Source organism: Myodes glareolus, chromosome 10 (assembly GCF_982192425.1).
Source record: "Myodes glareolus chromosome 10, mMyoGla1.1, whole genome shotgun sequence".
In the NCBI taxonomy this organism is placed as follows: domain Eukaryota; kingdom Metazoa; phylum Chordata; class Mammalia; order Rodentia; family Cricetidae; genus Myodes; species Myodes glareolus.
In genome coordinates, this window is record NC_142035.1 from 28,071,325 (window position 1) to 28,086,590 (window position 15,266).

The 15,266-nt window shown below is 47.9% G+C and overlaps 1 protein-coding gene across 1 annotated transcript in view; it reads right to left on the reverse strand.

Moving 5' to 3' along the window:
* Pygb (glycogen phosphorylase B) overlaps positions 1-6,394 on the reverse strand; it is a 51,225-nt gene extending 44,831 nt beyond the window's left edge. Inside the window, 1 exon segment of the mRNA XM_087911127.1 lies at positions 6,033-6,394. Within this exon segment, the coding sequence (XP_087767253.1) occupies positions 6,033-6,275 (243 nt within the window). The 5' untranslated portion in view covers positions 6,276-6,394.
* Positions 6,395-15,266: the final 8,872 nt, after the last annotated feature.

Genomic DNA, 15,266 nt, shown 5'->3' on the forward strand with positions numbered 1-15,266 from the left:
CTAGAAATGGCCCCATAGATAGATATAGTTGAATGCTTGGTCACCAGGGAATGGCACTATTGGGAGGTGAGGCCTTGTCAGAGGAAGTGTGTCGCTGTGGGTGGGCTCTGAGGTTCAAGCCAGGTGCTGTGTCTCTCCCGTCCAGCTGCCTGCAGATCCAGATGTAGAACTTTCAAGCTACTCCTCCAGCACCGTGTCTGCCTGTATGCCGCTGTGCTTCCCACCATGGTGACAATGGTCTAAACCTCTGAGCTGTAGGCAAGCCCTAATTAAATAATTTCTTTTGTAAGAGTTTCTGTGGTCATGGTGTCTCTTCGCAGCAACCGAACGTTGACAAAGACAGTAGCAACTAAAATTTTAATTACACTGAAGCTGAGCAGAGTGGTATATGCCTATAATCCCAGCCAGGAGGCTGTGGTAGGAAGCTCACAGTTCAAAGCCAACTGGGCTACACAGGGAGACTTGTCTCAAAACAAATAAAATGCAAAAACAAACCCAGGGATTTAATTGTTAATCCCAAATCGCCGTCCTATAAATCGGGATAATGCTGTCTGTCCGGGCAATGTATCCCAGCCAAGTTTACACATAAAATTAGCCATCACAGCCTGTCAGAGCAGAGGCCAAAGGTGCATGCTCACTGACAGGAGTCTCCATCTGGTCAACACTGCACAGCTGCCTGCCTGCCGTCAGTTTCAGGCCAAAGACCTTCCTTATCTGCTGTGGGGGGAAGCCTGCCCAAGGGAAAGGTCACCTTCACACACACTAGTGGGAACACATCAGGAGACTAGGAATGCCAAGACAATTCCAGCATTTGCTCCCATTGCTGATAAATTCTAACAAAGCCCCAGATGTGAGGCTCACAGAGGGGCCTGGTTGCTGCATTACCTCCTTAAAAGCTGGTCCAGCCAGACTGCAAATTCATTACGAATATCTTCTCAGAACTGCTTTTCCTCAACCTCCTTCGACCATCAGGCCTCATGCTTATGGGGCCTGAACCACGGTCCAGGGGGCCCCAAAGTGAAGGTCACCAGCCACAGGGCACTCAACTGGCTTTCCAAAGACCTCTATAGAGATTGTGTACCTGCGCACCACACATGTGACAGCAAGATTCTGGCGGGCCCTGTAAATGGACTTCATTTGCCATTTGTTTTCATGGCCAGAACTGAGGGCCTAAGTTTAGTTCCTTACTTTGCACCCAGATTTAACCCACCCTCTGCACTTGTCATCCACAAAGCAAGGTAGGCACCTTTAGGAGCAGACTCCTCAATCAAAGCACATTCAAGGATTCTGTTCCTTTATTTTCAAGAGAAGGTTTGCAATACCCACTGCAAATGGCCAGAGGCTCTCCAGACCATCACTTTAATCTTTCTTTCAGCAGGAGGCGGTGCATCTTTATCACTTGGGGAGGCAGAGACAGAGGGACCTCTGTAAGTTCAAGGTCAGCCTGGTCTACCAAGTGAGTTCCAGGACAGGCTCCAAAGCTACACAGTAACCCTGTCTTGAAAATAAATAAATAAATAAATAAATAAATCTTTCTTTCTTCCTTTCTTTTGGAGATGGGGGTCTCACACTTTAGTATTTTAAACGTGTGCTCCCTGACCCTTCAAATGAGTATACTCAGGAGTCCATTATTTAACTGAGCATGCTCAGGAGTAATAAGCCAGTCCCAATATATCTACAGGCCTTCTTAATAACAACCCAGTGTGGGCTCTGCTCTGGGAGGGCATTGCTTTGGAGATAACTTCCATACGCTCCTTGCTTGCTGCAAACTCTACGTCTTTTTCTACCATGTCTTGCTCGTGACTCACCACAATTCAGATTCATTGTGCGTGGCTACACCACGAGGCCTTACCCCAACTTCACAGAGGCCTTCTACTAATTTGAACCCTTTATGTTACACCTTCCTTGCTTAACCATCCTCAGATCTTTCTGGACAGAGGTTTTTGTTTTTCTTCTTCTACACAGGGTTCCACTGTGTAGCCCTGGCTAGCCTAGAACTCATTATGTAGATCAGGCCTTGAACCCAGAAACCAGCCTGCCTGTGCCTCAAGGTATGTGCCAGCACACCCAGTAAACTTTTGGTTTTTGAGACAGGATCTCTTGCATGGTTCACGCTGATCTTAAACTTGCTATGTAACCAAAGATATCCTTGAACTCTTCTGGCTCCCAGAATTTCTGGATAGAGGGAATGCCAACATAAAGTGGAAACATTTTACAAGCAAACACAAAACCTTAGCCTGTCAGAATGACAAAAAAAACTTCACCAATAGATTACCTGGTTCAACTCTCCTCATTTTAAAGATGAAAAAAATATGAGGCTAAGAAAGGTTTGAAAAAAAAAGAAAGAAAAAAAAGCTGAGCTGGAGGTGTTGGTGCACGCCTTTAATCCCAGCACTTGGGAGGCAGACAAATCTCTGTGAGTTCGAGGCCAGTCTGGTCCACAAGAGCTAGTTCCAGGACAGGCTCCAAAAGCTACAGAAAAAAAACAAAAACAAAAAACCTATATTCAGCTAGCTGGTGTGTGGTGTCACTCAGGGTCATTCTGGGCTGCACAGAGGGATCCTGCCTAAAAGAAGCAGGGGTGTCAACCCAGACAGTAGCACACTACAGACAAGTGGAAAAATCAGGGTGGAAAGGAGTTTGGGGCTGAAGGTGTGTCTCAGTGATGTTTACCCAGAATGCTTCAGGCCCTATATTTGACCTCCAGCACCAACGAGGAGAACAAAAACTGTAAAAGGAGTTAGACTCAGGTCCAGGCCTCCTTGCTATACAGGTCTTCAGGTCCCTGAATTGAGTGGCCTCCAACGAGTAGGGTGGACTTCTAGACTTTGTCAGGAATTAAGAGAATCCACACTTTGTCTATAATTACTAATTTCTAGTTTCTAATAGCCACAATGCTAAGGTTGGAGAGAAGGTTCAGTGAGGAGCACTAGCTGCTCTTTCAGAGGACCTGGGTTTGATTCTAAGCCCCTACATGGTGGCTCACAACTGTCTGTAACTCAGGTCCCAAAGGATTCATCACCCTCTTCTAGCCTCCATGGGCACCAGACTTAAAACTGATATACAGGAGGCAAAACACCCATTTTTACATGTATTTATATAATAAATATATATTTATCATTTTATAAAATAATAAAATTAAGAAAGAAACAAAAACACAATGCCTCTAAGTGAAAGAAAAGAGTGAATGACACTTCCAATGTGAGCACCACACGGTGGAACCACGGTCAACATCTCCCTACTAGTCACGCAATTTTTTTTTTTCTGGTTTTTCAAGACAGGGTTTCTCTAGAGCTTTGGAGGCTGTCCTGGAACTAGCTCTGTAGACCAGGCTGGCCTCGAACTCACAGAGATCCGCCTGCCTCTGCCTCCCGAGTGCTGGGGTTAAAGGTGTGTGCCACCACCACCCAGCTAAGTCACGGCATATTTTTAAGAGGAAAAAAAGAATTTAAAAAAATAAACAATTTAAAAATGATTGTTAAAGAAATTTGATAAAGCGCTGGTTTATCAAATATGCCTTCGTGCTCCCACTGAGATGTGTAGGTTGACATCCCTCACTGCCAGAGTCAGGGATGGCTCTGAGGTGTGTTGTTGGGGACTGGCTGATTATCATCAGTGACCCAGACAAGTCTCGAAAACCAGGGCATCAAACACTTCAACCTGGGCTCTGCCCAGGCTACCCCAAACACTGGAGTAGCTGAGTCCACACAAGCACACCATCAGACCTGGATCCACCTCCCACTTTTAATTCACTGATGTTTGTATGTTGCATGTGAGCACAGGCACACATATACCACAGGACAACTCCAGCGGTCAGAACACAGCCGACACGCCTTGTTCTTTCATTCCACCAAGTGTCTAGGGATCAAGCTCAGGCTTGCGTGGCAAGTGTCTTTGCACCATCTCACCAGCCCTTAGCTTTCCAATTTTATATAGCGTTCCTATGTGGATCTGACAAACAACAGTCTCCCGTTCACAAGCCAGGCCAGGTTATTTATGTTTTGGTTTTTGAGACAGGGTCTCAATCATGAGAACCCTGCTTACAGCATGCCGTATGTGACAGGATTATCAATGTGAACCACCTAAACACACCCCTCCACACTAAAATAACTAATATATGGGTATGCGTATGCGAAGTGGGGCATGGGGAGGAATGTTTCCATCTGGAGTGAGGACAGCAGACAAGCCATCACACCTGACCGAGAGACCAGGAAGCTGCATGGAGACACATTTCCTTAATCCTTGGATCCATCACAACTGGAGCCCTAGTGTCCTCCAACTCCTGGGAAAAGACCATGAACATGCAGGCAAAGCTGTATCCCTTGTTACCCACTGCTTGGACAACACCAGAGACTCTGAGCTAATCTACTAACAAGGCATTCTGGAGGAGCCACTGCTCCTGGCCACTTTCCCTGGCAGTTTTCCCAAGCCCTTGTTGTAATAACCTGTTTTAGTCATTTGGGGCCACTTCTTTAGAAGCTGTCTTGCATACTAAATACGAAGAGGCCCAACCGGTAGCCTAACAGCCTGTCCTTGCCATCTTTACTGTGAAAGGGGAAAGCCTCTGGATGTGTGTGGAAGGCAATTAGTTTTGACTCCTAGCAATTATCAAATATACTTTAATGCCCTAATAAAAAATTAATTACTCTAAAGCTCTGTCAGTAAAGCAGAACTGACCTAGGTTTCTATTGCAATCAAATCATTACTAACTGGTCCCAGATCAGCAAGTGTCTTTTCCTTACTAATGTACACTCTATCTTAGTACAGGGTAGGCAGAATTCTCCATAGCAAAAGAAAAAAAATCAAGAAAGAAAGAAAGGAAGGAAGGAAGGAAGGAAGGAAGGAAGGAAGGAAGGAAGGAAAGAAGGAAGGAAGATCTGGCAACCGGGGGGCTGTGCAAAAATATGATACATCCATAAATTGAAAAAAACACTGGTATGTATTATTGATCTAGAACCCTGTTTATGAGTGAAACCACAAATGGTTTGGGATGAAACAAAAGTCACAAAATTGTGCAACACACAAATATGCATGCCTGTGTATTTAGGTACAGAAATTACCTGGAAGCACAATGGCAAAGAATAATGCGCACTGTGAGGCTTTGCCTGTGCCCTTAATCCCAGAACTGGGAGACAGACGCAAGTGGATCTCAGTGAGTCTGAGAACAATTTAATTGCATATAGTTACAGACCAGACAGGGCTTTATAGTGGGCTATGTGTCTGCATATGAGGGGGAGGAGAAAAGATAACTGTCAAAGATTCTCTTCAACTAATTAGCTTTCCTACAGAGAACAAACATTTGCAAAATAGAGAAAATAATTTTTAAAGTAATCTCCAAACACGTTTTGCCAAGGTGGAGGCCTCAAAGACAACCTTCTGAACCCTCCTATTTTAGGCAGGCATTACAAATGATTTTCTTCTCATCAGTCTTGGGTGTGTGTGGAGGGGGGCCGGTGGAGGAGGGCACAATTCCCTGCAGAAGATGACTGATCTCACCCCTTTCCAACTCGTAAAACTACCGGGCCTGGTTCCAGTCCCCTGTTCTCCTCTCGGGGCTGCAGAAAAACAAAGGGGGTGGGGGTAGTGGAAACACCAACTCTGCAGCCATCTCGAAAGTTCACAGCTGGAAACCAGCCAGAAAAATCAGCCTGGACTTGGGGCCTGGCAGCTGCAGAACAGTAGACCCCCAACCGCACTTCTTGCAGACCTGCGACTCCGCTGAGCAGAGGCCTGGCTCTGGACTGTCAGATTCGGAACCACACACCCCAGGGGACTAACTGCAGTGGAAGACGAGAGCCACTCAAAACCATTCTCAGGACTGGGGGCTGCGGGCGGGGGAGCCAGGGGATGACTCTCAATCAGAACAAAACCCGCAAGAGCACCTTCTAAAGAGGATGCATAGCTCTACTGTCACTTCGATGGCCACTGGTGACCGTGGTGCAACAGGGACCTGGGCCCACGGGCGACACTGGGGGGCGGAACCCGCCCTGCCCAGGGCCGGGTCTCTCTCCCGGGAATGGCGGGCAGCTCACCTTGGGGTCCCGCTCGTAGTAGTGCTGCTGCGTGCGGATCCAGCGGCCCACCAGGTGGTCGCGCACCGTGTGTGCCAGCGCAAAGAAGTAGTCGCGGGGCGTGGCCACATTGCGGTCCTTAACCAGCGTGAAGTGCAGGTGCCTGTTGAAGCTCTTCCGCACCTCGGCCACGTCGCCTAGCCCCGCGAGGCCACGCACGCTGATCTGCTTCTGCCTCTCGCTGTCCGTCAACGGCTTCGCCATGGCACCAGAAGAGGCAGAGGACGAGGGATGGACCTGGAGCGAGCTGAGAAGACTCTAACGCCTATGATGCTGCGGCGTGTCTGGCGCCAAGGACTGCGGTGGAGGCCGGCTAAAACAGATTGCGCGTGCGCACTTTGAGAGGGCGGGGCCTCGCCGAGGGGCAGGGCCTGAGCTGGAGGCGGGGCCGCGGGGAGAAAAGACCCTGGATTTAGGAGACCGCGTTTTTTTGTTTTTTGTTTTTTTGGGTTTTTTTTTTTTTTTGCCAGGAAGACAGCATAGACGTTCAAACGTTGGGAAGTGGTCTATCACTTTTACTGGTGTGTCTGAAGCTGGAGTGACCGGCTTACAGCTTCACCATACCTGAGATCCATACACTTTATGGGACAAAAGTAGAAACAGACCTAGTGGCCGCGCCTGCCACACCAGAGGGCATCCAGGAACCCTTGCCATTCAGGGACTTCTTGGAGTTTCTAGGGCTGCAGTCGCTGGCTCTACCCAGAATCACCAGATGTCCGCTTTAGGACCGCCTTGGGTGCTAAAGTGCAGCAGAGTCCTGTCAAATGTTAAGAGCGTGTGCTTGACAGGCAGCCTTCAACACCTGCTGGGTCCTGTCTCTGAGCTGACAGGTGGTTCTGAAAATACACCTAAGAAAATAAAAGGTCGTTTATACAATAATTGCAAAAATTCAGAAGTCCCCATGACACTTCACTTCAGTTCTGGGGAACAAATTGCATGGAGAGCCTCAAAATACAAAATACAAATGGCTAGTCTAGGCTTCAGTGATAGACCAAGCTATCATAAAATACTGATGTGTGTGTGTACACATACATACGTATATGTGTGTGAAGAATATATACACATTCATGTACATCCATACACTATATATGAATTATATCATATATATGAATATGTGTGTACATGCATATATGTATGTATCTATATCATCTCCTTATCGTCATTCAGAACCCCTGTTCCCTAAATTGCACACTAGCAGACATAGTGCCCTTTGATCTGAAGCAGGAAGAAGGAACACCTTATGCCTGGAGGCGCAGTCTCTTTGACAGAGACACACCCCCCTCCAACTCCTATAGAGAGCCACTTCCAAAGTCACTGCTCAGCACTGTCTCCCAGTGAGCAGACGAGATCCACTGGTCCTCAGCACACAGGGTGGCCACCTGTAAACTCGTCTGTCCTCAGAAGAACTCTACTTTTCCTTTGTTCTGGAGAAGCTCTCCACACATAATGAGGCTTCGGGTTGCTCCTTTAGGTAGTCCGAAGTTCCAAAAGTTTACCCTATGGAGCCTCTCTCCTTCTGCCTCTGCCTTGTGGATAAGATGTGAGCTCTCAGTAGCTATTGCTCCAGCTCAGCTTGCCTGCCCAAGGTCAGACTTCCTGCCATGATGGTCGTGGACTCTCACCCTCTGAAACTGTAAGGAAACCTCCAATAAACTCTTTCTTCTATTAAAAAAAAAAAAAAGAATGTCCAGGTGTAGGGTTGGAGGTGTGACTCAGTAATAGGTGTGGTTTGCAAAACCAAAACTATTTGTTTTCCTGGTTTGATAGTTCCGGATTAATTTACTTCAACCTCTTCATCTGCAGACTTTCTCAGGAGACAACACACTGGAGCAACCTCCCCTCACTCTTGTCTGCTCTGAAACTCACTCCAGCACTTTATTCTTGTGATGCAGAAGTCAGTAAGATCAGATTTCAGCCACTGACGACAGGGCCTGTGGGACTCCTGATAGTCTGGAGGCTGGGAACTCTGGCTCATGTTCTCCATCAGTGACTTTGCAGAGCAGGAGTCACACCAGTGTGTGTGTGCCCCTACAACGCCACGTGCCAGGCCTGTGGAACAAACTGCAAGCTTCAAAAGATAAAACCATTAGCGCTGGCCACGCCTGTAATCCCAGCACTAGCCGAGGCTAGCCTCAAAGGCAGACCCGTTTCAAAACAAATAGCTGGCCAAAGATAAGTTTTCTGGTGTGACAGATTATGCCTAAAATCTGGAAAGGTTCAGCCACCTACCTTGTCAGGTAGGGATCCTCTTGTTCTAACTACACTTAACTCAGAGGTGTGTAAGACTGAAGCTCTCTGGGTTCCAGGCAATACTGCTGGCTTCTGTATGTTGGTCAATTAAGTGTTAAATAACCATAGATCAGACTTTTCAAGAAATGGAGGGAGCTGGGCAGTGCCTTTGGGAGGCAGAGGCAGTTGGATTTCTGTGAGTTCAAGCCCAGTTCCAGGACAGCCAGAGTTTTTACACAGAGAAACCCCGTTTCAAAAAACAAAACAAAACAAAAAGAAGTCAGGCGGTGGTGGTAGACGCCTTTAATCCCATCACTCGAGAGGTAGAGACAGGTAGATCTGTGAGTTCAAGGCCAGCTTGGTCTACAAGAGCTAATTCCAGGATAGGCTCCAAAGCTACAGAGACAGATAGATGCCATGCAGAGAAAGTGGATATAGCTCATTCCGTGGGTTATAGAAGGAAAGGGAAAGGGGAGAATGAGGAGAGGGGCGGGGGGGGGGGGGGGAGAGAGAGAAACATAGAATGGGGAGAAGATAAGAGGCCATAGCCACCTCTTCCAAAGAGAGAAGGGATAGAGAAAGCACAGTCTGGAAGCAGAAGGAAGATTCACTTGGCTCCACAGAGGAAGGGGGAGTGGGCGGGGCTTGTCTCTTAAAGGGACAGGACAGACCATTACAATTACAACCCACATTCAGGAAAGCAAGTGGGAACTGGTAATGACCAGCTGCATTTCCTCAACACATTGACTTTTGTTTCCTCCTTGCTAGGAGTGAACCCAGTGCCCTGCACAGGCTAGGCAACTGCCCTTGGCTTGAGACATGCTGCTGTTGTATTCTCGGCTGGCCTCAAACTCATGGTCTTCCCACTTCAGCTTCCTGAATACTGCATGTGGCCCAGAGAAATCTGACCACACATAATGGGGCCTAAGCCATGTGGGGCCCAGGCTGCACAGGTGCATGACAGGCAGCACTGGGTTTCAGGAAAAGCCATAAGCTTCCACCCAGGGAGGGCCAACATCTAAAGAGAAGTACCTGACATTCCAACCATTAGATAAGATCACCAGATGTCCCTGAGCCCAGGACTCAACCTTTTCCCCTTTTGCCAAGAGCCCTAGACAAATGTCAGCCAATTGGGGTCCTGAAGTCTGGAAATCCCCTCACCCCCCATTCTCTACTATGATAAAAACTCTACCCAGACTGGGCTTGGCACTCTGCTCTCAGCTGCTGCGTCAGACAGATGAAGAGTCCAAGCTTAAACTTGAATAAAGGCTCTTTGCTTTTACACAGAAGTGTGGGCTCCATGGCGGTTTGGGGGGGACCCCATGATCTGGGCATAACACTGGGGATCACCAGTGAGTGCTACTGCCTCACACCAGAATGAGGGATTCCCCCACCCCCAGCCAGATAAGAACAAGTGGAGAAGCATCTTTTAGTTTTCTTCTGATAATACCGGAACCTCTGTGAAATGACCCAGAACCCCTTGGGCTGCACACTCTAACATCGCTGGGATGTCCATGGCTTCAGTACTGACCACTGCCTCAGGGTGCAGCCCAGCCTCTTCAGTTTCTACATCAATAGAGCTCTTTACATACAGGCACTTGAGCAGCTGGCAGTGTGCACAGAAGGGAAATGATCCTTTCATTCTGACCTGGTGATTCTACTCCAAAGAAAACATCCTACAAAAATGCTTATGTCCACCTGAAGCCGCGCGCAGAAAACACTGCTAACAGTATGTCAACGTCCATGAATACTTGAATGGGCACATAGACTGTGACATAATCGCATGGCCACAAGACACCCACAGCCATTCCCACTAGTGCAGGGAATGCTGTGTGGTAGACGCCAGTTCAGAACTGCACGCCCAGAGTCATGCTACTGCATGAGGCTCTGTCAGAGGTCAGCTCACAAAAACCCTGGGAGTAGGTACATCTGAGGGGTGAAAGTCTCTTGGACTACTTCTTAGGTCTTGGATGTTCTGCTTGCTGGTCCCCAGTTAGCTGTCAGCACAGCCAGTTTGTGGGCTCACCTTGTCCCCAAAGTGACTGAGAAAGCTGTTGCAGGCAGTAGTATCCCAGGAGAAGCTGCTGGCACATTGCTCTATGCTGGAGTCTCTCCTGGGTGCCACCCTTGGCTGCTGTTTTGGTTTCCACCCAGGCTCCCCTGTCTTTGGATGCCTCCCCCCACTAGAGCTACCCTCCATAAGCTGCAGGTCCCACACTTCCTCAGGGAAGCTCCTAGCCTAGACTCTTCCTGAAAACCACCACCTCCTACCAAGGGCCAGTGTCCAACACCACTCTCTGTAGCCCGCTCTCAGGTCCTGTGGCTGGGCATGGAACAGCAGCAGAGGGCTGGGCAGAACTGAAGACAGACACTGAGCCAAAGCTGGTGGTTATTCTGATGGGTCAGACTCATGTCTTTAATCCTAACAAGTCTGGACTACATAGCAAGCTCCAGGCCAGCCAAGGATAGCAAGACCACATCTTCAAAAAACACAAACAAACAAAGCTAGATACAAAGAACATATACTGTGAGATTACAGTTATGTGACGTTGGAGGGCTGACACAAACAGGTGTCATAAAGGGGCCAGAGGTGTAGCTCAGGAGCATGTGTTCAATTTCCACAACCCAAAACAGATATGTGTCACCATGAAAACCAGACAAGGGTTTCCAGGACACTGAGTGAAGCTCTCTGGGGTAGTAGACATGTTCTATATTCTAAGCATTTTAGGAATATGAACTAACTACATGAAGGCAAGCAGGTCACACAATAATTTACATAGTAGTTCTCGGGTCTATGTTGCAGTGAACCGCTTGTTCGCCCCGGCTGCCTGGCTAGTTTAGCCCTGAAATAATCACACAGAAATTGTATTAATTAAAACATTGCTGGGCCAATTAGCTCTAGCTTCTTATTGGCTAAGTCTTACATCTTAATTTAACCCATTTCTATTAATCTATATATCGCCATGAAGCAGTGGTTTACTGGCAAAGCATGTCTACCTCTGGCGGCAGCTCCGACTCTCTTTTCTTCTCCCAGCGTTTAGTTCTGTCTTCCCTGTCTGCCTAAGTTCTGTCCTATCAACAGGCCAAGGCAGTTTTTTAACTCATTAACCAATACAAGCAACATATAGACAGAAGGACCTCCTACACCAGATCTGTGCATTTTACTATATGAAAATGATACCTAGCGAAGAGAAAACAGCTGGACTGGGAAAGGCTAGAAACAGCCTCTACAAAGCAGGCAGCCGTAGCCAACAGCGAGCCCTCAGAGCAGCCCCCAAGTTCCTCCTGAGTGTCATTTCATGCAGCGCAAGCCGAGCAGAGACTGAGCCAAACATGGAGCTGTGTCTAAGAAGGGGAGGCAAGGAAGACTTCTTGCCAAAAGTCTATTTGCTTTGCTTTGCTGCTGAACCCTGGCTGTTGGATTTGGGTGGAGCTCTGCCTGGGAGCACCCACTGACAAGGCAGAGGAGCAGAGGACCCTACAAGGAAATGTCAAGCAAAACGAGGAGGGAAGGCCCACATGATCCATCAGGGATCTCAATCTCCTTCACTCTTCTGGGAAGACTTCTCTCGATTGAGGGCCCCTCCTCTAAGATCACAGTTAGCCAGTTGGCCTGGCTCTTCTCTCAAGGGTTAGTGAGACTGCAGGTCTGAAAAAGGCCTGTGGGTTGAAATAACAACAGCAGCTGCCGAGTTAAGAACAAAAGAACACGTGTGGTCAGGCTTGGCTAAAGAGACCTGCCCGGAGAAACCTGTTGTTTGTGTGTCTCTGGCTGTTTGTGTTGTTCAGGAACTAGGACCTCACAGACTCTGTGGAAGCCCCTGAACTTCATTCCCAAGTTCACGCTTCCACTTTTCAAACTGCTTTACTGAGATGTAGTTTACATACATAAGCTACCTGTGCAAAATGCACACTTCGAAGGGTTTTTAGAGTTATTACAGAGTTGTGCCAGCGTTATAATTTAAGTGTAAATGACCTTTCACTGTCTCCCCCAAATCCTCCATCTGTACCAGTTTGAACTTACTATTAATTCCTCCAGATCTGCTCCGGGAAACTATCTGCCTTTACTTTGGGTATTTTATGTGAGCCAAATCATACAATATGTAATCCTTTGTGTCTAGTCCCATTCACTCTCCACCACTGTGCTGAGAAGTAAACCTAAGGCCTTCCTCCACATGCTAGACAACGCCACCCCATGGATTTAATCACAGCCCGGGACTTCATTCTTTTTAAAGGCCAAATTACATTCCAACATGCTCCTTTTATTTTATGGTGTTCTGCCTGTATGTGTGTCTGTGCACCACATGCACGCCACGTTCAGAGGCCAGAAGGGGGTATCAAACGCCCTGGGACTGGAGTTCTAGATAGTTGTGAACTGCCAAGTGGGTGTGGAACTCAAGCCAGGGTCCTAGAAGGGCAGTCGGTGCTCTCGTCCAGTGAGACATGTCCCCAGCCCTAATGTACTCATTAAAAAATAAAAGTCCTTTAAAGGTCTGGGATTATGGCTTAGTGGCAGAGTTTTTGTTTGGTATGTGTGCATACACACCCCCCATCCCGATATTAGAAAAAAAATTCTTTAAAATCCCCTACTCCTCAGAAAGTTGAAACTCTTATTTTTGTTCCCACATCTCTCACCTTAAACCAATCCTGGCAGGCCTCTGGGCTTTGGCACTTGGATTTGCAAATGTCTGAGCTGCCCTCCAGGAGTGGCTTCCAGCCAGCCCTGAGTTTTCAGAGCACCCCAGCACAGCAGACATCCCATTGCCTGGCTCTGTACCATGGAGCTTGTACTGGGCAGTCTTCCGACCCTTCAGACTGTTTCTGGAGACAGCCTTATGGGAACTCTCTGCTGGGGAACTATGCAAAACCTGCAGCTGACAGCAGGATTTAGAAGGCAGCACCGACTCTGCCATAGAAACCCTCGTCTCTATAACCAACAACACAGGAAAGGACTAAAGGTTGGTGGATGATAAAGGAGTGGCTAGGCCTAGAGGTGTTGTTTCTCATCGTGTGGTTTCTTCAGCATCACAGAACACATTACAACCATGACTGTCTGTCTCTTTTGTTTCTTTTTCCAGACAGGGTTTCTCTGTGTAGCTTTGGTAGCTTTGGTGCCTGTCCTGGAGCTAGCTCTTGTAGACCAGGCTGGCCTCGAACTCAGAGATCCGCCTGCCTCTGCCTCCCAAATGTTGGGATTAAAGGTGTGCGCCACCACCGCCCAGTTTATGACTGACTCTTTAGGGTGGAGCCCAGCCTGTGAGGTGTGGGCTGGTGTGACCAGGAACACTGGTGTGACGCTTCCCCCATAAGGAATGAGATAGCACACTGGCTTAGTGTGAGAAGGGAAGCCTCTGGGCCTAGGTCTCACTCACTAGGCCCTAGAGAATACTTTGAGTGCCTGAAGTCCCAGCTTGCCAGTGGCAATGAGGGGGCTAGTTGTGTGGCTAGTGACCCACTCAGGGTCTTGTGGATGCTTAGCAAGCATACTGCCCCTGCACCACACCTCAACCCCAGAACTTTAAAACTGTCTAAGTGAGGAAGCCTCTGTAATTATGACAAAATCTGGATGCCACACAATAAATTTGCATGTAAATATAGATTTGATCTGTAGATTTGATCAGTTTAGATAAAAAGTTTCAATATATATTAACAAGCTACCATAAAGTCAAAAAAGGGGGTGATAGAGGGGAAAAAAAAAACTACCTTATCACAATGGGCTATCTCCTTAGGGGGAAAAATGACCACTGTTCTTGATAAATGGTAGGTACTAACAGATGTTCCACAGGGGACACAACTGGCACTTAAAAACAAAGATAAATTAGAGGAATCATTAGTCCCATTTCATCGTCTGCCAGAATGGCAAACATCAAACCACAGGCAATCGCTGCCTTGGTGAGGGAAGCCAGCCCCAGTTACCGGTGGGGTAAAGAAACTGGCAAAGTCCTCTCTATTTAAAATGCTAACGTCCTTGACCAGACAGTCAAGCATGGACTTGCATACTGCATACGTGGGCATGCAGATAGGACAGCCTGAGGTCCTGACATCTAGATGTGGGATGCATGTGAGAGCCACTACAGCATCCAGCAGGGTGTCCATCATTCAAGTAGCAGTGCAGGGCAGGGGACACGGCAGAAGGTGCTTGGGGTGTCAGGAGGACCCAGCGAGGCCCACAGGCATACAAGGCCAGAGTGTTGCAGCTGTTTAGAAAGAATAATAAAGTCCTCTTTATTATCACGAAGGATGCCAACAGTGGAGTGACTTGCACAGTTTGCTGGCCTAAGAATATCCCACACTTTATTAGTGTTCTTTTGGGCAGTATCCAGATGTTTACTTTTTCATGAGTGAGATCACTAACCTGCAATGAGTCCACTTTTGTATTCTGTCCTGCGGGTTTGATGCTTCGCCTCTGGAGGTCTTTAAACATTCAGGCCATTAGCTATAGAAGAAAGGGGCGGTGGGGCCTCTGCCAAGGAGTGAGTGGTGCAGTGTGGGAAAGGACAGGATTTTCCATGCCTTCTTCAGCAAAACCCTCCAGGCTCTAGTCCCAGGTGACTTTTTATCAGGAAAAACTCCTTCCTGCTTCTCCCCCCACCCCCAGACAGGGTTTCTCCGTAGTTTTGGAGCCTGCCATGGAACTTGCTCTATACACTAGGCTGGCCTTGAACTCACAGAGATCCCCTGGCCTCTGCCTCTAGGAGTAAAGGCAGGCATCCTCACTGCCAGTCTGCTTTACCTTTTTTGGACACAAACCAATCCACAGTTTTATTTTAGGCTTACTTTGGTCTGGTTCTAGGGTTTCCCTACCACCTTGGAATTTGGGTCCCATGGACCACCTACCCTTTCCCCCAGGGAATGTCAGGTCTTACCTAGGCTCCCTCTAACCTTTGACCTGTGAAGTTACTGTTTCTGTGGTGAGAAGCCACCCAAGATGGCAGCTACAATCGTGCAATGCAGGCTCCACTGTAC